Raw genomic sequence first — 26,403 nt, 5'->3', positions numbered from 1 at the left:
AACGGATGTGGTCTACTTTATGAAAAATAAACAAAGAAAAGTATGCTGTTCTAGAAATATTTAATTTATTTTATTATTACAAAAGATTTTACTAAATTATTCAAATCACCAAGTTAATCGAGAATTAAAAATAATTTTTAAACATTACGTTCTCGGTAGTGAAATGCTAGCTAATATAATTAAAATGGCAACATTTCGAATGATTGTCAATGGTCGGAAGTGGTTCTTGTCTATAACCTCTTCCTTTCCGTCGTTCTTCGTTTACCGAAACAGAGGTTATAATCATGGTGCGTAAAAATTTATTGCAAAAATTAGTTTCCAATTAGTGTAAATTACTTAATTATATCTAAATATTAAAGAGAGTGATCGATACAAACGGTTTACAAGTTATCTTAAGGATTTCAGTGAGAAATGTCATACACGCGTCACCTATCGCATCGTTGGAACATGTGGCTTCAACTTAGTATTTCTTGTTAAATTATTACAGACTCGCAAACGCCGTAATGGAGGACGAGCCAAACACGGCCGCGGCCACGTGAAGGCTGTGCGATGCACCAACTGCGCGCGCTGCGTGCCTAAGGATAAGGCTATTAAAAAGTTCGTGATCAGGAATATCGTGGAAGCGGCTGCCGTCAGAGATATTAACGAAGCCTCAGTATACAATTGTAAGTTGAGCTCATTTCAGTACTTTCCTTACACTAATTTAACATAAATTAACTTTCCTTACACTAATTGGAGTGATGTTAAGGCCGGTATTATTGTACGAGGCGATGTTAAGAACTCATAGAACATAGCTTCGTAAGGGTTGATATTTGCCATGTTTTAAATCAAATCCATTCGTCCTCGGTCACATAATGCCTCAATTTTGTACGAAACACGCCTGGCAAGTGCAGCTAATGAATAATACAAGTTCCTCAGATTTTTAACCTGTTGTCCATTATCTAAGGATGATAATGGACAACAGGCTATGACATTTTATAGTGTATATTTAATTAAGCTTACAATGCCCTTGACTCCTATCTAAACCTGGTCTGGATGGTGCTGAGTACTAAAATGCCAGACTGATATTCTTTCTCCTTTTATTCTTTAGACAAAGATAACTTAGCAGCGGTTTTAACAGCGCAGACAGTGCAAGTGTTATTTGTAATGTCAAACTTTATGAAATTATGATGTTTAATTAACACTTCCACAGGCTGGGATATCAAAATCGTTGCCAACTTAGCTTGGTCTGACTAAAGTGCTTGTGGCTGAGCCTAATTGTAAATAATATTTTGAATCTTGATTTGTAATATGAGCATTTGGTAGCTTTTGTATAAAAATACCTGTCATTTTATAAAAATTAGATATAGCATTCAGCCCTATCAAGCCAGCAAATTTTAACAGTAGTATTTGGAAGATTAATCTCATTTATAAATGTAACCAATGGCTGTGTAAGCTGTAGATCTTGCAACCCCCATGGACTGCTTCAAAAAGACTAAATTGGAAAAAGGATTTCATTTAATTATTGAAAATAACAATGTCATATGGTTGTGACTTACTGAACATGCTTACAAAATTTCATGAGAATCAGTTGAAAAAATGTTATCAGTAGAGAACAGCCAGATGTAGGCATTGTTATTTTTTCAATGCAAATGCATTAAAAATAAATAGCGGTTTATGTGGCTGCTACATAATGAAAGGCATTAAAATACGAGTGTGGTTTATGAAACAAATGAAATGAGTTTCATAAAAGGATCACACAAGTATTTTCATGCCTATTTATGAACAGTTACATACACTGCTTTATCTACATCAATATCATAACAAGCTTCAACAAAATGGCGGTAATGCAAACTATTTTTATTCAGATACAAACAAGAGTCGGGGGCCGACTGCCATATTGCTTGTTTGAGTATGAATAATATAACTTCCTAAATTCTAGTCATTTTCTTGAAAATTTAGTTTCATTGATTGTTTTAATTGTGTTTATTCCAGGCGTAATGGGTTTTGATATGCATCACCTCACCCTGTTTTACAAAGCCCAGCATAAACACCAAGACTGAAAGCTTGTTTGATTTTTACTTACGAAATATTTTACTTTTCCAGCATTCCAGCTGCCCAAGCTGTACGCCAAGCTCCACTACTGCGTGTCGTGCGCGATCCACAGCAAGGTGGTGCGCAACAGGTCCAAGAAGGACCGTCGCATCCGCACGCCCCCCAAGAGCAATTTCCCGCGCGACATGTCCCGCCCGCAAAACGCGCAGCGGAAGTAGGGGGTTTACTTTTAATTAAAAAAAATTAAAAATTCATGTTTTTTTTTTTAAATCCTGGTTGTTGTGGGCAAATTTATTATGCAATACCTACCTATACCAAGCACCAAGCTATCATAAATATAATCTATGTCAAGCTACTCTGGCACAACGACCTTGTCAGTAGGAAATCGCGGCAATTGACTTGCCATAGAAAAATTAGATTTCGCGCCTTTTTATCCTGGCAAGTTGGTGTGTTTCAATTTTCAATGGCATTAGCAATAGGCGGGTCCATACAGAGCGAGCATACACGCGAGGCAATGTCTTCACGCACGCACCGCCTAATAGCCGGGTCCACACAGCGAGCATACGCGCGTGCCGTGCAGTGTGGCCGGTTTGTGCGTGAGGAAATTGCCTCGCACGTACGTGCTTGCTGTGTGGACCCGCCTAATGACAGTGTGGTAAAGGCAGATGTTTCATGTCAACTCCCCACTTTTGCTCTGTTCACATGGGTGCAAAGTTAGCTTAGACGGCTGTATTCCACTCACGAGACGTGCAACTACACGAGCGGTCACGGTGCCTCGTCCGAGTTCTTCACAGTCAGCTGCTTGCTTCGCGCGGCGATGGCCTTCATACTTAAAGGGGGTCATTGTTTGATTTGGTGTAAATTGCAAGTCTTCGGTACTAAACGAAGTTGGATCTTTATCGTGTCCATGAATCTAGTATTTAGTATAGATTGAGCATGTGGTGGGGGGAAGTGACAACGGGATTACAAACTTGCCAATTTTTCTCCTTGTAACTCTGAGTAGAATAACCCATCGGCATACATTGATGGTTTTTGGGTGGAAAAAGTAAATTGTATTCGTAAGTAGAATGGTAAGACTGAAATGTAAAACAACTCACATAGTGACAAAATAAGATCTTTAATACAAATAGCAGTTCTTAAAGTCATAAAATGCGGAGTTTATAATCAAATGAATTTTCATTAGCCGGGTCCACATAGAGCCAGCATACGCGATTTACTCACGCACAAACCGGCCAGTGTAGACGTGCCGCGGCCGAGGCGGCGCGCTCAGGCGAGGAAAACGCGCGTGGTGGCTCGGCCGAGGCACGTCTACACTGGCCAGTTTGAGCGTGAGGAAATTGCCTCGCGCGTATGCTCGCTCTTTGTAGACCCGCCTATTAGGTAATTAGGCAGGTCCACACAGACCGAGCATTCGCCCGAGGCAATTTGCTCGCGCACAAATCGGCCAGTGTCACGAGGCACGTCTACACTATGTGCGCGAGCACCTGACTCGTGCGAATGCTCGGTCTGTGTGGACCCGCCTATTTACTAACTTTATTTCACCCCTAAAGGCAAAGGGTCAAACGTGTGACAAGTTACGGCAAGCTATACATTCATCCCTTTTCCTGCCCTTTTCAACTTAGGTATACTTAAGTGCGTCCTGTAGGTTTGTCGTATATTGCCAAGCATGATAACAGTCATATAGGTTCTATTCTGTACCCAAAATTAAAGATAATAGACTAGACTACAGGTCGTAATCATCGTCTTCGCGCTTCCTCTTCATGGGCCCGGAGTCCATGGGGTCGAGCTCCATCTTGACGGGGCCCTGCGTCGACGGCCCGGCAGTCACGCGCACTGCTGGCTTTGCTACCACCTGTAAACACACAGTTTAAAACCATTTTGTACAAATGCTATGAGTATTTTTTCCAAGTGCCTCCGCCGCTGTACGCGTGTACGTGGATTGGGTACACGCCCACAGACAAAATTCGTCGCACGCGCGCGTCCGCGCCAGTTCGCGTTGATCGTATACTGATATTTAACAAATTTAACACATATTATGGCGTTCTAAAAGTTTTAATCATGCGTCGAAAGATGGCAGTAAATTTACTGTGGCTCCAAAGTTTTCTTTGACAATCCACTTCTATTTCAAATTCTCTTTGCTGATACTATTTTCGCTCCGCTCCGTGCACCCGCGCAAGACAGCGGAGACAATAAAAAAAAAGTGTTCTCTAAGTAGGACTCACAAGGACTATTTTACAAGTCAATGTTGTATTGACTTTACAGTGACATAAAAAATACATAATTAATAAATACATCAGCCAATGCCAGTCTCCATGGTTAAATTTGGAGATGTAAATGGTCCGCAATGTCAGAATAAAGTACTAATAAGATTTGGAGGTAAAAAGGCTCTCCAAGCACCAAAATAAAATTATAGGAAATAAATATTTCACGTCAGGACTGTTAAGCTAACAGCCTTATAAACTAATGCTACAGAATACATAACTAGTATGTATCCAATTTTCATTTTATGCGTAATGCAAATTATATATATCGTTGTCTAAGTACCCTCAACACAAGCCTTATTGAGCTTACTGTGGGGCTTAGTCAATTTGTGTAATAATGTCCTATAATATTTATTTATTTATTTAAAGTCCATATTGGGTGGGAAAATGCCAATGACAGGGTTGAGTGGAGAAAACAAGGTGAGGCCTTTGCCCGGCAGGGACACCAAAGTAGGCTAACAAAAAAGGTTCTTACCTTACTGCCCGAAGTAAACTTAAGCACAGGCTTAGGCACAACACTGGGCTTGGCCGACGACACATTGACTATAGCTCCGCTGGGCCGCTTCATCACCACATTCTGGCTTGCACCCTTGGCAGATGTGACAGTCTTGACGGTGGGAGTGGGGGCCGCGGCCGGCTTCGAGACCGCTTTCTTGAATGCTGGCCGGAGGCGGTAGTTGCAGGCTGATAGGCAGTAACTGGAAACATTTAACAATAGTTAATAAAAGGCATTCACTAATGATTATTTACTATATATATATATTTTATTACAATTCTGGGCTCACAAAGAAATACTCAAATCGCAACTTCCTGTACACCTGAAGAAAACAGTGATGGATTCATCCCTACTGCCTTGCCTCACATATGGCTGTCAAACCTGGACATTAAATCAGGCAACCAAAAATAAAATACAGACCACCCAAAGAGCAATGGAAAGAAGCTGTTTAGGCATAAAACTAAAAGACAGAATAAGATGCTCCGATATTAGAAAAAGGACACAAGTAACTGATGCCTTACACTTTGCGCAGAGCATGAAATGGAGATGGGCAGGTCATGTGGCAAGGCTCAATGACGGGAGGTGGACAGGTAAGGTGACCAAATGGAGGGGCCCCCTGGGCTCTAGAAAGAGAGGACATCCACTAGCCAGATGGCAGGACGAAATTGTTGCTACTGCGGGCAAGGAATGGCAAAGCGTAGCAAAAGACAGAAACAAATGGAAACAGCTGGAGGAGGCTTTTACCCAGAAGGGGTCTACAGCAGAAAAATAAAAATTAATATTTATAAATATATATATCAAACGATAAAATTCTCTGTGGAATATTGAAGCTCTAATAAAATAATAAATAATAAAATGATTATTTGAAAAAAATCAAAAGTTGTTCACTGTTCTTTGGTCTGTGCACTCATTCTTACTTAGTTGGCCCAAAATCTTTTAATTTGTTTGTAAGACAGTTATTCTTAAACTGGTTTTTAGGAGAATATTTCCATAAATTGAAATTTCTTGTCAGATTGACCAGTTTATTATTATTCTTTGGTTTTAGACAAGACACTGATGCTGGTACATTTCAGTATTTAGATAGTTTGTCAAGATTGTTTTTAAATTGATTCACACTACAAGAGTTCACAACTTCAGAGGGTAATTTGTTCCAAGCATTTACTATTCCCTTTGCAATAATGTTTTTGCCGATATTTGTTTTATGCTTTGTTGTTACTGGTTAAAGGTAGTGTCCTCTTGTGCGCATGTTTGGATTTCAAGTGAACAGGTTGCTTAGTTCTGGACAGTTGTAGCATCCGTGAATAATTTTGAATGTCATGATCAAGTCGACATTCAAACCTTTTTTGGAGAGTTGACAGGCCCAGTTTGACTAATCTTTCCTCATACGAAAGTGACTTTAGCTGAGCGGGAATTTTAGTAAATCTATTATGTATGAAGTATGGATTCCATATATGAAAACCATATTCCAGTCTTATGTAGCTCTTTTATACATAGCATATTGTTTCAGTGGTGAGAATATGAAAAGCTCTTCTAATTATGTAGATTATAGAATAAGCCTTTTTTACCATTTTTGAAATATGGGGGGAACACTTGAGATTATTGGATATAATGACTTGGTCTTGTTGGGTTGTGGTTCCTGCTAACTGTACGTTGTTTAAAGTTTATTAAACCGGTTTATTTAGATTACAACTTAAAATGTTTGCATTCTTATGAAAGTTTAGGAGTAAAACCAAAGTAAACCGGTATTCACCACTATTTTTAAAACCGGTCCCGAGCCTTGCTACTAACTACTTGTTATTTACGTGCGAAAGGCTGTAAATACTGCATACAAGCTTGTATGCATGTATAGTTTAAGTAACCTACTTAATAACAGTGTCAAGTTAGTAGGTGGAAAACACAGTCCTTGTAATTTTCAATAACAACTATAAAAATCCTTGACATGATTGTCCTTTAACTAACTACATTTCAGAATATGTGCACTATAAGTTAGGATATTTTTATATTGTGATATCATGACTTTTATCACAAACCACTCACCGGTCAGGAGGCAAGCGCAGCCCACAATGCGGCTTTATCAAAGGCAGAGGATTAACATTCTTTACTCTAGCGATCTCCAGAAGCACCTCGCGCGGCGGCGGACTCGTAAACGACTTGTCCAACTGCAACTGCACAGCCAAACGCACATCTTCTATATCTATCGACTTCTTCTTCGCGTGGTTTGCAAAAACGCGCGCGTCGTCCAAAATCGAGGTCACGTATCGATAAGTGAACTCTAGAAGCTGGTTCACGACTCTAGGCTCGTAATCCGTAACGCCAACTTCTTTCATGATGGACATTATTACTTGAGCGTCCTTTGGTATGTGTTTGATTTGGTTGCTGGATTTCGATTTATCTTTTTCCGACATTGTGCTGGTTCGTAATTTGGGTGTATGGAAACTATTAAATAATAATCAGTTCTATAATAGGACCGATGATTCGTTTATTTATTTGTATGAAAAGCCAAACCTAGGAAATTATATTTTCTACTTCGATCAGCATTCTGCACAGTGCACAAGCAATCAGTTCTGACACTTTTGATTTTGACACATGTCATATTAGTAACACTTTCTAGAGTAGGATCGTTCAAGTCTGTGGTATGATTGCGTTTTTAGTAATCTACCAACGTTTTAAATCTGATCTAATGACTCTAATGTAGCTTAAGATCTAATGAAAGTGTTGCCTGATTTTAAAGTTAGTATTTTAGTCGTTTTTAATACTACCAAAAATAAAATAAAAACTTTTATTTGCGTAAAAACAGCCGAAAGGGACCATTTGGTATTACGATACTCAAAGATTATTGAAATGTTTAAGCTCAAAACAGGTAAGAAATGCAATAACTACTACCAAAATAGTATAAAACTGTTGTTTTTTTTTCATAGAAATGAGTGTTTTGATCTTAAACTATTATATTGACCTAAATTGTCTCGAATCCCATGGTTTTCAAAGAGACCCATTGGTTCATACCAATGCTCATGCATGTTATTTATTTGACAATAAATTTCAAAAGTTCACTGTGTTTACGGTATAAAATCTACATATTTTTTGTTTTTCTCAAATATTTTTACGAAAGTAGACTGTGCGGAAATAGAAGAGCTGTGGAATGTATAGGAATCAATACATTCTAAGACTCTTTCCGCACAGACTCTTAATGAATTGTTTTTTTTTTCCTCAAACTGCTACGAGTATGATTTTACTTAGGTATGTTAGTATTTACTCAGCTACGATTTCACTAAAGTACGTTGTGCAACGAGGGGGGTAAGTGAAATCTTCGATACGAGGGTGGTAATTCCCGACAGCCGCAGGGAATTAAAGACCCGAGTTTGCAATATTCTTACCCCCGGAGTTCCACACAATGTTTTTCATCACATTTGCGAAGAAAAAACTAATGTTTAAGCGAAATAATTCTTAAATACGGTGACATATTATCAAACATTCGTCCGCCGTTTTTGTAATTTCTTGGCAAGTGAGGCATCGAAGGCACAGACCTATTCGGCATTCAGCCACGATTGAAAATTATGTAAAAATATTTTAATCGGCCGTTAATTTAACAGATTAATCAAATTAAATAATTTTAAACATAAACAAAAATATTAAATTATAAACGTCAGTATTTTAAAAGTAAAACTCATTTATGCTACTTGGTTTGTATGAATAAGTGACATAATTAAAGAATTTTTATTATTATTTTATATTTATTTATTTATTTATTTATTTATAAGTACTCATTTTCAAAATGGGAAAATAAGCATTTATATAGGTACTTTAAACAATAAGTACATAAATAAATATCTGCCCAGGGAGATATAACAGAAATCAAACACATAATGTATAATAACCATTTTGATTTTAAGTAGGACTAGTTCTCTAAGTAGGACTCACAAGGACTATTTTACAAGTCAATGTTGTATTGACTTTACAGTGACATAAAAAATACATAATTAATAAATACATCAGCCAATGCCAGTCTCCATGGTTAAATTTGGAGATGTAAATGGTCCGCAATGTCAGAATAAAGTACTAATAAGATTTGGAGGTAAAAAGGCTCTCCAAGCACCAAAATAAAATTATAGGAAATAAATATTTCACGTCAGGACTGTTAAGCTAACAGCCTTATAAACTAATGCTACAGAATACATAACTAGTATGTATCCAATTTTCATTTTATGCGTAATGCAAATTATATATATCGTTGTCTAAGTACCCTCAACACAAGCCTTATTGAGCTTACTGTGGGGCTTAGTCAATTTGTGTAATAATGTCCTATAATATTTATTTATTTATTTAAAGTCCATATTGGGTGGGAAAATGCCAATGACAGGGTTGAGTGGAGAAAACAAGGTGAGGCCTTTGCCCGGCAGGGACACCAAAGTAGGCTAACAAAAAAGGTTCTTACCTTACTGCCCGAAGTAAACTTAAGCACAGGCTTAGGCACAACACTGGGCTTGGCCGACGACACATTGACTATAGCTCCGCTGGGCCGCTTCATCACCACATTCTGGCTTGCACCCTTGGCAGATGTGACAGTCTTGACGGTGGGAGTGGGGGCCGCGGCCGGCTTCGAGACCGCTTTCTTGAATGCTGGCCGGAGGCGGTAGTTGCAGGCTGATAGGCAGTAACTGGAAACATTTAACAATAGTTAATAAAAGGCATTCACTAATGATTATTTACTATATATATATATTTTATTACAATTCTGGGCTCACAAAGAAATACTCAAATCGCAACTTCCTGTACACCTGAAGAAAACAGTGATGGATTCATCCCTACTGCCTTGCCTCACATATGGCTGTCAAACCTGGACATTAAATCAGGCAACCAAAAATAAAATACAGACCACCCAAAGAGCAATGGAAAGAAGCTGTTTAGGCATAAAACTAAAAGACAGAATAAGATGCTCCGATATTAGAAAAAGGACACAAGTAACTGATGCCTTACACTTTGCGCAGAGCATGAAATGGAGATGGGCAGGTCATGTGGCAAGGCTCAATGACGGGAGGTGGACAGGTAAGGTGACCAAATGGAGGGGCCCCCTGGGCTCTAGAAAGAGAGGACATCCACTAGCCAGATGGCAGGACGAAATTGTTGCTACTGCGGGCAAGGAATGGCAAAGCGTAGCAAAAGACAGAAACAAATGGAAACAGCTGGAGGAGGCTTTTACCCAGAAGGGGTCTATCAGGGGGATATCATGACTTTTATCACAAACCACTCACCGGTCAGGAGGCAAGCGCAGCCCACAATGCGGCTTTATCAAAGGCAGAGGATTAACATTCTTTACTCTAGCGATCTCCAGAAGCACCTCGCGCGGCGGCGGACTCGTAAACGACTTGTCCAACTGCAACTGCACAGCCAAACGCACATCTTCTATATCTATCGACTTCTTCTTCGCGTGGTTTGCAAAAACGCGCGCGTCGTCCAAAATCGAGGTCACGTATCGATAAGTGAACTCTAGAAGCTGGTTCACGACTCTAGGCTCGTAATCCGTAACGCCAACTTCTTTCATGATGGACATTATTACTTGAGCGTCCTTTGGTATGTGTTTGATTTGGTTGCTGGATTTCGATTTATCTTTTTCCGACATTGTGCTGGTTCGTAATTTGGGTGTATGGAAACTATTAAATAATAATCAGTTCTATAATAGGACCGATGATTCGTTTATTTATTTGTATGAAAAGCCAAACCTAGGAAATTATATTTTCTACTTCGATCAGCATTCTGCACAGTGCACAAGCAATCAGTTCTGACACTTTTGATTTTGACACATGTCATATTAGTAACACTTTCTAGAGTAGGATCGTTCAAGTCTGTGGTATGATTGCGTTTTTAGTAATCTACCAACGTTTTAAATCTGATCTAATGACTCTAATGTAGCTTAAGATCTAATGAAAGTGTTGCCTGATTTTAAAGTTAGTATTTTAGTCGTTTTTAATACTACCAAAAATAAAATAAAAACTTTTATTTGCGTAAAAACAGCCGAAAGGGACCATTTGGTATTACGATACTCAAAGATTATTGAAATGTTTAAGCTCAAAACAGGTAAGAAATGCAATAACTACTACCAAAATAGTATAAAACTGTTGTTTTTTTTTCATAGAAATGAGTGTTTTGATCTTAAACTATTATATTGACCTAAATTGTCTCGAATCCCATGGTTTTCAAAGAGACCCATTGGTTCATACCAATGCTCATGCATGTTATTTATTTGACAATAAATTTCAAAAGTTCACTGTGTTTACGGTATAAAATCTACATATTTTTTGTTTTTCTCAAATATTTTTACGAAAGTAGACTGTGCGGAAATAGAAGAGCTGTGGAATGTATAGGAATCAATACATTCTAAGACTCTTTCCGCACAGACTCTTAATGAATTGTTTTTTTTTTCCTCAAACTGCTACGAGTATGATTTTACTTAGGTATGTTAGTATTTACTCAGCTACGATTTCACTAAAGTACGTTGTGCAACGAGGGGGGTAAGTGAAATCTTCGATACGAGGGTGGTAATTCCCGACAGCCGCAGGGAATTAAAGACCCGAGTTTGCAATATTCTTACCCCCGGAGTTCCACACAATGTTTTTCATCACATTTGCGAAGAAAAAACTAATGTTTAAGCGAAATAATTCTTAAATACGGTGACATATTATCAAACATTCGTCCGCCGTTTTTGTAATTTCTTGGCAAGTGAGGCATCGAAGGCACAGACCTATTCGGCATTCAGCCACGATTGAAAATTATGTAAAAATATTTTAATCGGCCGTTAATTTAACAGATTAATCAAATTAAATAATTTTAAACATAAACAAAAATATTAAATTATAAACGTCAGTATTTTAAAAGTAAAACTCATTTATGCTACTTGGTTTGTATGAATAAGTGACATAATTAAAGAATTTTTATTATTATTTTATATTTATTTATTTATTTATTTATTTATAAGTACTCATTTTCAAAATGGGAAAATAAGCATTTATATAGGTACTTTAAACAATAAGTACATAAATAAATATCTGCCCAGGGAGATATAACAGAAATCAAACACATAATGTATAATAACCATTTTGATTTTATTCAGTTAAAATATGAAATAACTTACGTGTACAGTAAAAATAAGTTGTTTTAGATAGTCATCGAAGTGTTAACTCAAGTATGTATACCGCTACAAGCCACACGCGGCTCGCGTCTCAACATGCGACTACCTTAAACCTTGTTTACCAAGTGTACTAAAATACATTCTAATGATTACATTATTGTAATTTGTATTAGGTACATTTTAACATATAAATGGACAATTTGGACGTACAGTTGTGAACTTTATAACTATAATAGTGACAAACGCAATGTCCTCTAAATAGATGTTCTTCACTTTCGTTCCATTTAGACTATAGATTTATTTATTTATTTACAGGTTTAATCTTAATATTAATTAATTTTTGTAATTGTATACTTTCACATAGTTTCAATACTTTTCGCTTTATGATAATCGTGAATTGGGAACCTGCATTACATATTGTCAATACATTTTTTATTTACGTTCCTCGTCATCTTATCTACTATAATCAGTATTTCTTATACTTGCAACGCTAAAAACCTATCCAACTATATTATGAGACTTTCCCGTGAAGTATTGTGAAATAGGTGTATCGTGTTGAAAGTATAAGAGTCAAGCCAGGAGGGTTTAAGGTATTGACAATATTTTAGCCCTATTTGTTCTATTATAGGTAACACAATTGACCTTATTTAACTTTAATTACATGTTTCCTGCCCCGCGCGCGTTAATTTACAGTCCTTTAGTTTTGTGTAACCTATAATTCCATGGAACCAAAGTAAAGTAACATTGAACGAAGCCGGAGCAATCACTACGTCGTCATTTCAACAATCTATTGTGTCGCTCGTGATATGTTTTAATTGCCGAAATTAATTAATGTAACTGACGTACGACCGCTCAAAGAATACGAAAGTAATTAGAATGTATTATTGCTTTTGTATCATTAATGGTTATACAAACTGACGTTACGTCTCGACTCTGTTACCGCCCAGCTTTATTCTATAGCTAATAAATTGTGCTATTCGCTGAAACCACCCGATAAGACTATCATCATTCTTTATTATCCTTAATTTATATTATATCACCTAGTGAGGTTTCAAACAATACCCTACGACGCCCTCACACGTTATGCCACGCTGAATTATTAAAAAAAAAAACATGTTTGACTATGGTAACGCTTGATACATACAGCCGGCATAATTTAAAACGCTTGCTTGATTATTTACGTATTTGTTTCAGTCCTCGGCCGCAACGTGTGAGGTGACCTATAAAATACTACTTAGGTAGAAATGTACTTATTGAACTACTTTCAATATTAAATACAGTCAATACAATATTATCAACAACTTAACTAGGGACTAATTACGAAAAACTATGAACATCACAAAATCCCAAGTAACCATCTGACGCTGTTTATGGCTAGAACAAATCATACACGTCCGAATTCACTATTGCAAATATATATTTTTTAATCTTTCTTAACAAAGGGTTATTTTAAAATGTCACATATTGTGACATAGCAAAAACATAACAAATTCCTATATAAACTCCTGGCGATGACATACATTTAAGGATGGCACGGAATAACAAAAAACTTGTTATACAAAGTCATTGAAATATTTTTATTTCGGAAATAGAGAAATTAATTTGCAATAGTGATGAGTTTGCGTTAACAACATCAAAATATTTAAAACATGTAAAATCATACAAAACAAGTAGGACAAGCTCAACTATTAGATTAAATTGTTATTTATATTCTATTATCATAGTCCAATATGTTAAGTATATATAACATAAAAATAAAATAAAAATTCATAGACAAAAATATTGCATGATTTTAATATTATTAGGAAATCACATCTGTCGTCAATTATTTAATGTATTCACATACAAAAATATCCAAACATATCAAAGTCAGTCCATAAGCTGAAAATCACCAACTTTCATTTAGCATTCCGCAAAAGGCACTCCTTGATGCAAATTAACGGCTGAATTTCGAATCGGGGTCGGGCAGGTATGAACCAATGTTAAATTGTTGAGCTTAAAATTAAAAAGCATTTACAATGTCTGTAAAATAAAATACTTACCTACACTAGTATTATCATAAGATTATTACAGGAAGAAACTACAAGGAATAGCAAGATGACAACCGGTTCAAAACAAACAAACGGGTACTTAATAGGTTACGAACTTACTCAACTAATCTACAGATTATTATTTGTTACGCTGCCTTAATCTTTGATGACGTCTCTGATACATTCATGCTCTGTACACAGGAGCATGAACGAGTCAAATCGATTTACTTTGCACTTATTTCATTCCGTCGAGTATTGCACGTATAACATTCCCACAATAAATATATACATGTACGCAGTTATTGTACAACAGGTTATATTCGATCACATGACTTTCCCGCCGGGGCGACAATCGTTCAAGGTCGCGTCGCCTATCGAAAATTGTCCTTGCACTATACTCGTGGATACTTCGGCGGTCTATTCGGTTGACACCTGCAAGATAACAATAACATTTATTATAATTTTATTTCTTGATGATTTGCAATAATATTCCTTATAATAGCATCTATTATTAACAGGGTACAAAATAGAGTTCTCTAAATCAAATATTATTTTTTTAGCCGAATTAATTATTTGGCGAAAGAGGTGAATTCCAAATAGATATATAATAATGGCCCGCTCGCACACCGGAGCAACGTGCGAATTCGTATCCAAAGCGAGGACCGCCTTGCCAATGAAATTAGAATCGTTAGATGTGGGTCTTTGTTTTAACGGAAGAAGACAATCGTCAGTTGACAATGGTTTCGGCTTATTCACTGCTTTTATAAATAAAGAAAATATCTATCGTATATAGTATATACGTATCTATATTATAGTATATACGGACCTTACTGAATACGGATTTTCGGCCGAATGTTCGGTTCAAATCTTACCGAACCGAATATTCGGCCGAATCGGGTTATCTGTACCATTTTAATAATCAATTTGAAGACGCTTCAATTACATTAACATGAAGATGAATTGCTTTCTAGGTAATTCCTTAGAAACAAACTTGTTAAAAGGCAAAGGACTCGCAAACAAAATTTCAACACTCTCCAAAGAATCAAATCAAAATCATCCTATGGATTCAACATTCAACGTGTCTCATCATAATGTGTTTTAATAGCAATGGGAAAACGAACCTTCGTGTTTGAAAAGTTCTGGAGGAGCTTACATTTTACAGTGTTCGGTAAGACAAACATAAATTATTAAACTACCGAATATTCGGCCCATCTCTAATATATATAATTTGAATAATAGTTTACTAACTTTTTTTGCTAAGTAATATATATTAATTGTGGGCTCTTTCTTGCCGACGCTGAAACTAAATAAGCATTTGCGATTCAGCATTCAAGCATGCGAAAAAGATATAGGTACCCGACTGTCTCATTTGAGTCAATATGAAAAGACAATTGTTTGTAATAACCATTTTATTTGATATAGACAAGACAATTCGTTTTACCTTTACCTTTCAAGATAAAGATGTTACTTAAACCTCTTATCTACAAGTTCATACGATATTCTTTTTTTCCTAGCATTATTTAATACATTATTCAAATACAATACATTTTACAAACAAAATTTTGCGTGTTTCAAGACCACGCCGCCGATTCGCCGCCACCGCCGACCCGTTTTTATCGGCGCGCCAATATAATTACAAATGCTGTCGTAATAATAATCTACTTAACAACAATTCTGCAAAGTAAAACGTTGTCATAATTAATGTTTGCCGAATGTTGGTTGCCAGAAAACTTGGGTGGCAAGTGAAATTCGGTAAATAAAACTTCGACGAATAGGCAGAACACCACAGAATGTTTTGTTATTAGAATGGCGTTTTTTTTTTTTTTTTTTTTTTTTTTAATTTAATTTTTTTATTTACTAGTTGGGGCCATTAGTGCAATTGAATATTCAGATAAACAAAAAGAAAACGCTACCTCATTAGTAGTTTTTAATTTCTAGCGCTGACAACCCTACTATTTATACGACGTATAACTGTCAAAGTTGAATAGAAATTTAATGCAATGCAAATGCAAAAGTGTACGGTTCCCGGCCTATGCGGTGAGCGCGTGTGTAGGGTGTAGGTGTGTGTGTGTGTGTGTGTGTGGTGGGCGCGTGTGTAGCAGTGTGGTGCGGGTACCTATGTGGTGGGCGCGTGTGTAGCAGTGTGGTGCGGGTACCTATGTGGTGGGCGCGTGTGTAGCAGTGTGGTGCGGGTACCTATGTGGTGGGCGCGTGTGTAGCAGTGTGGTGCGGGTACCTATGTGGTGGGCGCGTGTGTAGCAGTGTGGTGCGGGTACCTATGTGGTGGGCGCGTGTGTAGCAGTGTGGTGCGGGTACCTATGTGGTGGGCGCGTGTGTAGCAGTGTGGTGCGGGTACCTATGTGGTGAGCGCGGGCTGCGCGTGGTCGGGCGGCGGGTGTCCGGGCGGCGGCGGCGGCGGCGGCGCGGCGTACTCCACCACCTCCTGGTAGATGAGCTGCTTCCACTGCTCCACCGTGTGCTCGCGCTCGTCCACGGAATGGTCGTACGACGCTGGCGCCGGCTACGAACACGAACATATATCACTTAACCACTATTTTTTACAAGAGAAAGCAATATACTGGAATAGTACATATGAAAAAACGAATATAAAAATACTTTAATTTCATCGATACATTTGTCTAGTAATGATTGAAGAAGACAATCTGACAATCGCCATGACCTCAATTGCTTAAAAGGCACGGGGTCGTTTTTAAGACCCGCGTGACGCTGATATCGGCCAACATTCCTTGCGTTCTGGATTCTACTTGTGTTCTACACAGACAACAAAAGGCCTGATGGTCTGAAATTAGTTCCATGGCAGAAGGATCGGTGTTTCTTTTGTGTTTATGTATATTTGCGCCACACTTAAGTCACACCTAGGGCTGCCATCCGTCCGGGTTTTCCCGGATTTGTCCTAGTTTGGAGGCCGTCTGGGGGGGGGGGTGTCAAGAAGTGTCCTACTTTTCATGTAAGAAAGCACATTAAAACTAAATGTAAAATTAAAGGTCTTGTTTTTTAAAAATATTATTTTCGGACTCGTCCGGGGAAAAAATGCGATTTATGCGAAATGTCCGGGTTTTTTTGAATCTTTGTCCGGGTTTGGTGAAATTCGAGATGGTAGCCCTAGTCACATCAATCACTATCAAATCCAATATGCAAGTATGCATCCAAAATACCAAGTATAGTGCTCTGGAGCTAATGTAATAATGTAATGTAAACTGCCGAAACCGACACAAGAGCAGCCGTTTCAACGGATCCATACTGTTTTGTCGCCTAAATAATGTTTAGTTTTAATTTTATAAAATGTATATGTATGTTAGTCTATAAGGTATTTGTAATATGGACCTTGTTGCCTTAATCAAAATAATAAATAAATAAAATGTACAACAATGTATCAATTGTAGTCAAAACTGGGCCTTGGCTTGGCTTGGAGGACAAATTGAAAATGAGTTCATAGAGTTTATTTTATTTTTAAAAGAGTTTACTGAGGGTGCACTGATCACTGATTCGGGCAAACTATTCAACACTTTTGCTATGCAATTAGTTAGGGAGTGTCGTCTATAGACCATGGGCCAGGAGCATATATCGGCATCGCCTCCCGGCTGATAACTTGTCGGATGATAGTCTAGATGCTTTTTTAAATAAAAAAACCGTTGTATCGTGGTGGAAAGACTGTCAGCTGTAAAATGAACATGTAAAAACTAGGTGCCTTATCACTTTATGTCCGCCAAGAATGCGAAATGTGTAAATTGCATAATCCGTTTATTTGAAAGGCCTGATGGAATGCTACATGCAAAGTTTCATGATTTTGTTATACTATCATATTCATGTACCAGCTGCAGTGGCATCATAGTTCCATTTTTATCACCTGTCACTTTACCCGTCACTTTCGCGCTTACATACTTGTTATAACGTGACAGGCATGGCGACAAATGATAAAGAGTCGACCATCTTAGCCCTACTGACGTTCTTACCACCATATAACCAGCTGACGATTTTTTAAACTAACAATAGCATCTGAACTATCATCTGACAAAGTATCAAAACGGGAGGCGATGACAATTTTTGTACGTGTTTCGCTGGCTGCCATTCCTCCAACGGAGCGGCAGCTGTCGTCCACGAGGGTTCATCATACATAGCCGTTAACCATTATACGAGTTATCGCCCGGGCGGCGATTGGTCATGGAAATCTGTTTCTCGTGGCTTGTAGTACTAGGGTTATGTAATTAAAAATGTAAGTTATGCAACTCACCGCGTTGACCTCTCCCTCGTCGTACCACACGTTGATGTATGGATGCAGTAACGCCTCGTCGACAGAGATGCGTCGCTCCGGGTCGATCACCAACATGCGCGAGAGCAGATCGCGCGCTTGCGACGCCTGGAACAATAATATAGTCTTTAAAATCTATACTTGAATCCGTCAAACAACAGATAAGGATATCCCAAGCTAAGAGCTAAACATTTTGCTCAGTAGTAACTGTAGCAAGGTACTTTTTGTGTTTTAATGTTTGATGTAACGCCCGTTTGTATACATTTACGGCGTAGCGCTGACGGTTCTCCACGTGATTCACTATGTCCGCCTGGTTCATTGTGTACCTTGAGCCGGTTGTGCTAGTTGATGTCGTACGGGAACAGTATATTGGAGAAGAGCCTCTCGAAGGAGTAGCCAGCGTAGCGCAGACGGTTCTCGACGTGGTGTGTACCTTGAGCCGGTTGTGCTCGTTGCTGTCGGACGGGAACAGTATGTCGGGGAAGAGCCTCTCGAAGGAGTAGCCGGCGTAGCGCGGACGGTTCTCCACGTAGTTCCGCACTGTTGGCTGCAGGCGCGCCATGAATGCAGCTGAAGGCGTGCCCAATTGCTCTATAAAAAAATTCAAATTTTACAAATATAATCGTATAAAAATCTGCCAGTATTTAGATAAGGAACTAAACTAATGTAACAGTTTGCGCACGGACGGCTGAGGAAGCGATATAAGCTCTAGTTTTATTTCCACGGCAGTTATTTTTTCCGTAGCGCACACCCTGCCGCTTTGAAATACAACGAACTTCGTGCGCGAACTGTAGCTAACGGTTCTGTCAATGTTTATGCCCAGAATTTGCAAGTTCAATCCAAGGGATTATAGTACATTACGATACAAGTGCGAAAAATAGGAAATTCGAAACGAGTGGCGATAAATTAAAACACGACCGAAGGGAGTGTTTTAAATCGACACGAGTTGCGAATTACCTATTCGCACATGTATCGTACAACGTTTTACATATGGCCCTTTAAATGTTCGACACAGTAACGTAATATGCTACTTCTCGCACTAGTGCTATAAAGTAGCCCCATATGTACTGTAAAGATAATTTAAATTATTAAAATGACAACGAAGTTTTGGAAGACTGAGATAGTGTATTAATGTTCTTCCTATAACATGTATTCCAAAAGGAAATTTACTGAAACATACTAGAAGCGACAAGGGGACTTAACAATCGGCGTAAGACGTAATTTGGCAAGCAAAAGACATTTCGCACTGTCATCGGTATCCTGTTTATAAAACCATCCTCTTTTACGTGTCTCGATCTTCAATAGAAAGAGCGTACAAAGTTGAAAAGTTGTAGAACCGTACGCGCTGCAGCGGATTCTAAGGACACAAAGATAAGAGTGAAATAAAAATATGAAGGATTACCTATGATTTTGTTCCACTGGTCGATGTGGTCTGTCCCCGGGAAGAGGACGCCGCCGCGGATCATCTCGCCCATGATGCAGCCCACCGACCAGATGTCCACGTTCTCTGTGTAGCCCATGCCTAAAATCACCTAGAAAATGCAAAATAGATGTGATATTTATTTAACCTTTATTGCACAAAAGAAAACCTTACAGTACACAAGGGGGACTTAATAAGATTAAGATAATACGCTCATATTTATGCAGCGGTTGGAGCGAGACAGAAGAGAGCGCGTGCTACTCTCACATGCGTAGTAGTGAGTCTCCGCGGCAGGGTAATCCTAAATTGCTGCATTTTGATCTACCCGTCTTACGTGTTAGATTAGACAGAAGACATGCTATTGCGATCGCTACAAACGCGATCTCAGTCGAAGGGTAGAATAGATATTAATATTCTTGGATACCAATCTTTCTGTTTTTAGCCATACGTCATCAATGCAGGACTTAGATTATTATCGCTGCGTAAAGCGGCTCGCAATCCAAATAAAACTGTAGGCAGCTCTTCGGACCATTTTGAATCTTCGCCCCTTGCCTTAAGAGCGGCTTTCAGAGTATGGTGCATATGGAAAATAGACCCGAACTTAAGTTATTAAGATAAGAATTGTTTTGGGGTCCTTGTCAGCTATATTTAATACCATTACTTCCACCAAAAGTGACGCAGCACGTAGCCTACGACGTACAGAAACCAAGAGCTCAGGAGGCGGTTCGCTCACCTCGGGCGCGCGGTAGTAGCGCGTGACGACGTACGGCGTCATCATGAACGTGGTGCCGGCCGTGCGCGCCAGCCCGAAGTCCAAGATTTTCAGAGTGCAGTCGCTTTTTACCACGATGTTTGACGGCTTCAGATCCTGGAACAAAACAATAAGGTTCCTTAATGGGTTGCGAATGAGTAGAAGTATTGACTAATATATGATAATCACTCTTCTTTCTGAATAGAGGGAATGTAAGATGGAAAAGAAAAATGCATTGATTGCTTCCTTCATGGTGCTTAAATACGACCAGCTTAACACGCTGTGTCTGAGATTAGTTAAACAGTTACCTTGTATACGGTGCGGTGTATAGGTGCACAGATATTGTAACCAGCTGGTTACAAGACTGTATGTATCTTTACCAGGCCAGAGTCAGATCTTAGGTGTTTAGATGGATCTACGTTAAAAGGTAACATCAGTAAAATTGACGTAGTACGTATTTGTAGTAGTCAGTCATCAATCATATAGGAAAGTTTGTTGGAACGTCTTACAAAAGGTCACTGGACGTGTGCAATGTACGTACATACTCTGGTAGAGGGCTTTGTCCCGTAGTCCACTGTTGGTTGCTAAGGAATTCTTTGAAGCGACTTTACCCTGTGAATGATCCCAGCAAGATGCAAGTGCTTAGTACCGCACAGCATCTGATACAGCATGTAACTCATCCGCTCATGGTCTAGGTTCATCTGTAAAATTTAGAACTGTCCCTGTGAATGATCCTGGCAAGATGCAAGTGCTTGATGCCGCACAGCATCTGGTAGAGCAGATAGCTCATCCGCTCGTGGTCCAGGTCCATCTGGATGACTTGGCACAGGTTGCCATCACCTAGAACTTACCCTGTGAATGATCCCGGCAAGATGCAAGTGCTTGATGCCGCACAGCATCTGGTAGAGCAGATAGCTCATCCGCTCGTGGTCCAGGTCCATCTGGATGACCTGGCACAGGTTGGCGTCCATCAGCTCCATCACCAGGTACACGTCCTGGAACTCTTCCAGGCTCTTCTGGGGTGTGAAAGCATTTAGGAGGCCGATTATCTGAAAAGATAAAATGAGATTTTGATTTATTATTGTTCATGTCAGTTATCTTTCTCCGAGACCACGGGGACAATGTCGTACTCGAAACGTCAGAAGTAATTTTTAAAGCTTAAGTATATGCAATTAAGTCCTGTAAGTAAATTATAATGTAAATTATGTACTTAGTTACTTAATATCAGCCAAATACCCCTTGTTGGCCACGGATCTCGTTAAAAGAAAAAAAAATGGTGCTTTGCCTTGCCTTGCATTGCCCCTTGGAAAGCCTTAGGAAGTTTCTTTGACCTAAATAATCACCTCCTCATAAAAGGTATTAACCTTATTGCAAATGCGTAAACTTTACGAATGGCCAGTTTACACACATACGAGTGTTTCTGTTAATATAATTTTTATTAGGTAATAGGATCAACCCAAGAATTCGAAAAAAACGGCTGTCCTTTAGAAAACATCGCCCGGTTAGCTGATTTTTCTTCACAGGGTAGACTTTGACTAACTCTAAGGGCGAGCAGTGTGTGCTTGCACCTCCTACACGCATCCTTTTCTGAATTCCGGTATAGAGAGAAACATGGTGCACAAATCAAAAAATATTTCATAAAATAATTTGTTTGTTCCCTAGTTGAATAACAAAATGACATCATTTTCCTGCAAAGTTTGAATTGGTTGAGACCAACATAATCTCTCTACAAACCAAACATGTCAATATTAGAAAGGTCAATATTACACTTCATCAACAAACAAATACCACTTTTGTATATTTAGGACTCCATTTGTTTCCATCTCAAATCCCGCTTTGAAACTTTTCATATAAAAACGGCATTTTGTTCGCAAGTATCTCTCGACACAGTTTAATATTTATTTTCACAAGTGCCTTTGTGAAGGAGATATGAAAGGGTATTGCGTATCAAGTTACGTGCAATTGTGTCGCACGTGGAACGAGAACAAAGCGCTATTGATATCTCGGTTAAAATAGGACCATTGAAATTGTTTTACTTTACTACTTTAATAAAGAAATATGGTAATGAGCAAAATCGACACTGGCTGATTCATAAGAGTTTAAACTTATACCCATAGTGTTGTGTAACATCGAAAATATATGATACAGCACAAAAAAAAAACGGATTTATCTAGTCCAGTGATGGAAACAAGATTTTACTCGTATCTTTCAATATCACTAACACCAATGAGTGCCTAAGTATGAAACTAACAAAGTCAAAAGACTTCATTGCACCCTCTTGAGTAGCAGCGTTTACTCGTAGTAGTTTCTTTCTTCTCATATGTGGCATTATCTATGAAAAGGGACCTTATTGTCGATGGCGCTTACGCCGCACTGCGTCGCGCAGCGTTGTATTTGTATCGGAGCATCGTTTATAACGGCGGAAGCGCCATCGACAATAAGGTCACATATCATCATTACTTCTTATATTTACATTGACTTGAAATTTGGCGTTTGGGTAATCCCTCAAAGAAATAGAGATCATTTCGTTTTGTGTCGTTGAATCTTAGAGCTCAATTCAGCCTGTTTAGGGAATACCTACTCTCTGTACTTTAAATAATTTAATTTCCTGTCTGTCTCAGTCTCCTGAGAGTATGTCGTTAAAGCCTACTGTCTGTGTTGTATATCTGAGTTGAAATGAAATATGCTAGAACAGGAACATTGTTTTTGACAATTTATAACAATTGTAGGCATAATACCGGCCTCCGGAGAGTCTCTATTGGCCCTCTTTACCTTTCTACACTAATTGCGCCCCAAATTAAATTAAAACTGTTTATACACGTACGAAAACTTGCGTAATACTAGGCAACAAACTACTGATTAATCCTTTAAAGTTAAGTTCCACAAATACTTCAACCAACCCTCGGGCTAGGGCTTGAAGTTTAATAGGCGTTATTAAAATTCCATTCCAACTCTTCGAGGTTAAGGCGCTCGCTGCAAACTTCAAGTTGTGAGTGGTCGCCAGTCTGTCAATTTTGTCCGTAAGACGATTGAAGGCGTCTGCGAGAAGAAGTTGCCTCGCCGAAATTATTAAAATGTTGAGTTTTTTAATACTTTTACGCTTCTTAGGACACAAAGTTTGTCTTTGACAGTTTGAACAAGAAAGAGTTTTGCATTGTTGAACGCTTTAAAACTTAGTTATTTTTACAGTCTGCTGGGCACTTTTTGTAGCCCTTTTAGGGTCTCTACTTTAATAAAGAAATATGGTAATGATCAAAATCGACACTGGCTGTTTCATAAGAGTTTAAACTTATACCCATAGTGTTGTGTTCCTGCCGGTGAGTAAGGTTGCCAGAGTTCAAAAAGTGTGCGAAGTGTTAGGGTCGGCAACGCGCATGTAACTCATCTGGAGTTGCGGGCGTCCATAGGCTACGGAGACTTCTTACCATCAGGCGGGCCGTATGCTTGTTTGCCACTGACATTAGTATAAATTATACCCACGTACTACCATTTTAAAACCTCATTTATTTCTGTAATCGATCTATCTCGAACTCTTGGGGTTCGTGTAGAAAAATGAAGTTTTTGGAAACTTGTGGTTCAAAGGAATAAATAGAATGTTAATATTAGGGTGTTCGCCGATAATCTTCTAGAATATCGGTTAAGGTGGTCGGGGTTAAAAGAAGGCCGCTAGAATATGTAGGCAATACAGCTCTTGGCTTTGCTTTACCGGGCCCAAGAAGCAGGGGTAAACCAAGGCAGCGATGTCTTCGCAAAAGACCTGAACGCCCGAGGGTTGGATACCACCACGGTCACGATAAAGGGGGGAAGCAGAAAAGCAGGAAAGCGGACCCCGTCACAGTAGGAACAAACGCTAGTACAGGGTGATGATGTTCATATTATTGTTCCCGATAGTAAATAAGAAATTGAGAAAATCGAGATCTCTCCATTAGATAATCTCCAGTGGTCTAGTCTAGTATACTCACGTTTTTATGATTAACAAGTTTCATGAGCTTGAACTCCCTGTAGGCACGCTTGGCGTGCGTGACGTTCTGGAAGGGGCGCGACAGCTTCTTGATCGCCACATTCTGTTGCGTCACCGTGTCGTATGCGGCGCTGGAAAATAACAAATGGGAATTAGAATGATGAACTAGACTCGAGGTGACTAGGGGAATAGTCTTTTAAGGTAGGTATCACATTTCCTCTTATTTTCTCTTTCAGGGTTTTCAGCTTTGGCGACATCTGGGGTTAATAACTGCAATTCTTAAGTTTCATTTGATATCATTTTCACCTAAATATGATTTCTAGACCATATAAAGTTTCATCTAAATCGGTTCAGCCATTATTGATTCCCTATAGAAACTTCCATCCCCCCTTTTACACCCCTTAAGGGATGATTTCTGTGATAAAAACTATGCTATGTCCTTATCCGGGACTCAAATTATTGCAATTTTCTTACTTCGGAATGGTGTCAATACAAGGAGGCCAAGAAATATGTACATTCCCGTTGCCAGGAAGGTTTTGGGCTTATACTGAGCTACTTTTACTATGGGACCAACCCCGAAATCGCAAAAAAAAATTCTGGCTGTTCCATACATTTTAGCTGGTCCATGTTCTATGGGAGGGTAAAATTTTTTTTCACGATTTCGGAGTTAGTCACATAGTAAAAGTTGCTCAGTATAATCCCAAAACGTCCCTGGCAACGGGAATGCACATATTTTTTGGCCACCGTGTATAATATGAGACCATAAATCAATTCGGCATCCCCGATTCGTACGAATACGATACTAAACTTGGCCTAAGAGTAAAACATCCTACTTATTTCCTGAAAATGTAGAGTCAGAGAGTCCCCGCGAAGTATTGTGCTCGAAACAAGTTGTTTTGTCTTGTAAATTATGTTTAATGATACTGCCAATTTCTTAGCAGACAAATACAGAATAAAAAAACAGTTACTTATCTCGATGATTTAAGTATACTTTAATGAATAGCAGAAAAACCCACCTGGTTCAAACAAGCCCCCAGACAATACATTACAATGGAATATGATTCGTTGCCAGGTTTTAATCAAATGAGCAAATGATATTCTAAAATAACAAATTCCCTCACGAAACAAGACATCACATGGTAAAAAAGATGAAGACTAGGCGTTGTTAGTCTAAGCAGCATTGCATTAGTAGGTACTTAATCCTAATACTTATAATATGTACTCAATAAATCTACGGATCCCGAATGTCAAATATATTAGGATGATCATACTGAACGAACCGACCACCAAAGACGTCAAATCAAGGTTCATGGGTTATAACGGCTCAATCCGAACTTTAAGATACGTCAAATATTGGGTCTAGATACGACACTTTTGACACTGACATCCGATCCATATCGTATTTAGACCTAATATTTGACGTATCTTAAAGTTGGAATCGGGCTGAAAGTACTGTTGCGATATCGTCAGTTAAAAGCCCTGTCAATAATGTACACTTAATAATATCTACTGTGCCAAACATGTTCTTGTAAATAAACTTTCATTAATTCATTCAAAGTGCAGACGATGGTACGTAGTTTGCAGTTTGCAGCGTCACGTATGTCGGGAAATTACATTTCGCGAGCACGCAGTTTAATGTTGTACAGCTTCAGCCGTTCCAGCCGAAATTGGGCACGTTTTTACTGGCTGCGAATGTAGTTCTGAATATTAAAGTTTGTCACTATTCGAAAAATAAATACATTTAATACCAATTTATTTCCTATATACATCCATCCACATTCGCTACAGAGTAGACGGACAAGCAGGATAATTCGATTCGATTTAATTTTAAATATTATGATACATCAAAATGCTTTCGAGAATACAGCCTAGCATCTAATTCAAAAAGTCATTAACAAAATACGTCACATAGTTACATACTGTCGATGAAATTTAAACTGTAACTCAATACAGTAAGACTGAAATTATAAAGGCATAGTTGGTGGTGATACGAGTTTCCTAAAGTTGTGTTAGTGTCGCATCTAGTTAATATTTCAGCACGCAAACGGCGGCGCGAG

At 38.6% G+C, this 26,403-nt stretch overlaps 4 protein-coding genes across 11 annotated transcripts in view; 1 reads left to right on the top strand and 3 right to left on the bottom strand.

The window, feature by feature from the left end:
• The first annotated feature begins 175 nt into the window (after window positions 1–175).
• LOC133526426 (small ribosomal subunit protein eS26) lies at window positions 176–2,288 on the top strand. The gene is made up of 3 exons (XM_061863056.1): window positions 176–287; window positions 488–665; window positions 2,086–2,288. The coding sequence occupies exons 1-3, from the start codon at window positions 285–287 to the stop codon at window positions 2,250–2,252; spliced, it is 348 nt and encodes a 115-aa protein (XP_061719040.1). The 5' UTR covers window positions 176–284; the 3' UTR covers window positions 2,253–2,288.
• Window positions 2,289–3,742: 1,454 nt separating this feature from the next.
• LOC133526419 (transcription initiation factor TFIID subunit 9-like) lies at window positions 3,743–7,397 on the bottom strand. The gene is made up of 3 exons (XM_061863047.1): window positions 6,829–7,397; window positions 4,771–4,993; window positions 3,743–3,886 (listed from the first exon to the last, which is right to left on the bottom strand). The coding sequence occupies exons 1-3, from the start codon at window positions 7,194–7,196 to the stop codon at window positions 3,758–3,760; spliced, it is 720 nt and encodes a 239-aa protein (XP_061719031.1). The 5' UTR covers window positions 7,197–7,397; the 3' UTR covers window positions 3,743–3,757.
• A 1,691-nt stretch (window positions 7,398–9,088) lies between these two features.
• Window positions 9,089–10,606, bottom strand: LOC133526420 (transcription initiation factor TFIID subunit 9-like). The gene is made up of 2 exons (XM_061863048.1): window positions 10,041–10,606; window positions 9,089–9,446 (listed from the first exon to the last, which is right to left on the bottom strand). The coding sequence occupies exons 1-2, from the start codon at window positions 10,406–10,408 to the stop codon at window positions 9,104–9,106; spliced, it is 711 nt and encodes a 236-aa protein (XP_061719032.1). The 5' UTR covers window positions 10,409–10,606; the 3' UTR covers window positions 9,089–9,103.
• A 3,631-nt stretch (window positions 10,607–14,237) lies between these two features.
• LOC133526400 (stress-activated protein kinase JNK) overlaps window positions 14,238–26,403 on the bottom strand; it is a 483,516-nt gene continuing 471,350 nt past the window's right edge. For 6 of the 8 annotated variants that reach the window (XM_061863021.1, XM_061863023.1, XM_061863024.1 and 3 more), the window contains 7 exons: window positions 24,348–24,477; window positions 21,237–21,434; window positions 20,368–20,502; window positions 19,617–19,746; window positions 18,648–18,805; window positions 18,197–18,322; window positions 15,758–16,465 (listed from right to left, as the gene is read on the bottom strand). In XM_061863021.1, the coding sequence (XP_061719005.1) occupies window positions 16,301–16,465; window positions 18,197–18,322; window positions 18,648–18,805; window positions 19,617–19,746; window positions 20,368–20,502; window positions 21,237–21,434; window positions 24,348–24,477 (1,042 nt within the window). In that variant the 3' untranslated portion in view covers window positions 15,758–16,300. Of the gene's footprint in view, window positions 14,377–15,757; window positions 16,466–18,196; window positions 18,323–18,647; window positions 18,806–19,616; window positions 19,747–20,367; window positions 20,503–21,236; window positions 21,435–24,347; window positions 24,478–26,403 lie in introns of those variants that run through there. The other 2 variants (XM_061863018.1, XM_061863019.1) reach the window with 2 other exon arrangements.

Source organism: Cydia pomonella, chromosome 16 (assembly GCF_033807575.1).
Source record: "Cydia pomonella isolate Wapato2018A chromosome 16, ilCydPomo1, whole genome shotgun sequence".
Classification (NCBI taxonomy): Eukaryota; Metazoa; Arthropoda; class Insecta; order Lepidoptera; family Tortricidae; genus Cydia; species Cydia pomonella.
The sequence above is the reverse complement of the archived record's forward strand: the minus strand, read 5'-3'. Positions and strand labels throughout refer to the sequence as shown.

Coding starts and splice junctions, on each gene's coding strand:
- LOC133526420 (XM_061863048.1), bottom strand. CDS start 10,408: ATGTCGGAAAAAGATAAATCGAAATCCAGCAACCAAATCAAACACATA. Junction 9,447..10,040: donor CTGCGCTTGCCTCCTGACCG/GTGAGTGGTTTG, acceptor AAATGTTTCCAG/TTACTGCCTATCAGCCTGCA.
- LOC133526426 (XM_061863056.1), top strand. Junction 666..2,085: donor CGAAGCCTCAGTATACAATT/GTAAGTTGAGCT, acceptor TTACTTTTCCAG/CATTCCAGCTGCCCAAGCTG.
- LOC133526419 (XM_061863047.1), bottom strand. CDS start 7,196: ATGTCGGAAAAAGATAAATCGAAATCCAGCAACCAAATCAAACACATA. Junction 4,994..6,828: donor CTGCGCTTGCCTCCTGACCG/GTGAGTGGTTTG, acceptor AAATGTTTCCAG/TTACTGCCTATCAGCCTGCA. Junction 3,887..4,770: donor AGTTTACTTCGGGCAGTAAG/GTAAGAACCTTT, acceptor GTGTGTTTACAG/GTGGTAGCAAAGCCAGCAGT.